Raw genomic sequence first — 1,466 nt, forward strand, 5'->3', positions numbered from 1 at the left:
GGCTAGGAATTCAGTACAAAATAAGGGTACGATATGATAAGCAGGATAGATATGGATGAACATACACGTCTTTCCGACAAAATGGTGTTTGATAATTATGTTATGTGGAATATCATCCAATGATATACCTGGAGGTATCTGTTTTGACCAATTATAATCATTGGGGGTAGGGTTTTAGGTTTCAACACATTCCGACAAATATTTGTCTGAACCAGCAACGAAATATGTATATGCTTTTAAATAGTCAACTCGAAAGATATTTGCCATATTTTGGTGCCGTTCAGATATCTAGGCTAGATCCTAGACTAGGAAGCCAGTTTATGTGACATTAGTAAATCCCCACACTGTTCAAACAACTAAGAAAGACAGAGAGATCTGATAAGCCTAGCCGCATTCGTACCTACTAGCTCGCAGAAGGCGCGGACCACCGTGATTGCCGCATTCAAACGGATGCTGGAGGAGGAGGATGTTAGCATCCGCCTGGACACCTCCGACAAACATTTACCTACTACGATGGATCGCTTCAACTTCTATCTCGCCACGAATGACGCTAAAAAAAGATACGTAATACGGCTTCATAACATAGAAATATGAAGCTATGGCTGTTTGATAAGTATCCACACTTACGTGCGTCTACAGAATTGATACTGCTCAAGCAAGGCAAGACGCTAGACAAACATCGCATGGAGAGAGAAAAGTGGCTTGATTATTAAGGCTCCTCCTCGTGCTAAGGAGGATTTACAGTCTCTAATCCGTTATGTATACAGCATGGCACGTATGCATGGTGACCACCAAGACGCTGCGCTAGCGTTCGCTAGCGATCAAATGTCTCTGTGTTTTATTGGGCCTGTTTTGATCGGTTTCAAACAACCTAGATGAACAGATATACCTTGCACTACCACTGGTTGTGCCTGCACTTGGCGCTCTGGGGGAAGACCTACTGGAGATAACACTGTTCAAGGATGTTCTCGAACCGGCAGGAAACAGAGGCCATATATACGATATCCGCGTGCTAATGGCGGTATATGAACCAGTATCCCAAGCATTGTTTGTACGTTATTTAGCAACGTAAAGGCAACCAACTTGGTGCGGATTGCATACCTGGATCCCGGAATAACCCACTTGACAGCCGCTCATAAAGATAACCTCGGAGGATATTCGAGGATCTGCTATCAAACCGACAGGGTTTCGGATGACGATACCACTGGCTCCATCCCTATCTGTGCGTCCAAGAAATGCTGAGAATACTTTTTTCCAATGCCGGCCTGACAGTGAGTTAGGACAAAAATGAGATATGTCTTGAAGTGGATGTGCAAAAGAGATAATGTTTTGTGGTGAAGCAGCATCAGAATATTCCGAGACAGGGCGCTATCAGTTCCAATCAATCAAAATCGACCACCACCCATTATGGCGATCTTGGTGTGGCCCACGTCAAACCTGGCCAAACCAATGGTGATCTTAAGTGT

The 1,466-nt window shown here is 44.1% G+C and overlaps 1 protein-coding gene across 1 annotated transcript in view; it reads left to right on the forward strand.

The window, feature by feature from the left end:
- The window catches only part of PPTG_05113 (hypothetical protein), a gene marked incomplete at both ends in the record, with an annotated part of 881 nt that extends 584 nt beyond the window's left edge, over positions 1-297 (forward strand). The window contains one exon of the mRNA XM_008898602.1: positions 285-297. Coding sequence (XP_008896850.1) covers positions 285-297 — 13 coding nt within the window. The remainder of the gene's footprint in view (positions 1-284) is intronic.
- Between the last annotated feature and the right edge of the window lie 1,169 nt (positions 298-1,466).

This window comes from Phytophthora parasitica (assembly GCF_000247585.1).
Source record: "Phytophthora parasitica INRA-310 unplaced genomic scaffold supercont2.7, whole genome shotgun sequence".
NCBI classification, from domain to species: domain Eukaryota; phylum Oomycota; class Peronosporomycetes; order Peronosporales; family Peronosporaceae; genus Phytophthora; species Phytophthora nicotianae.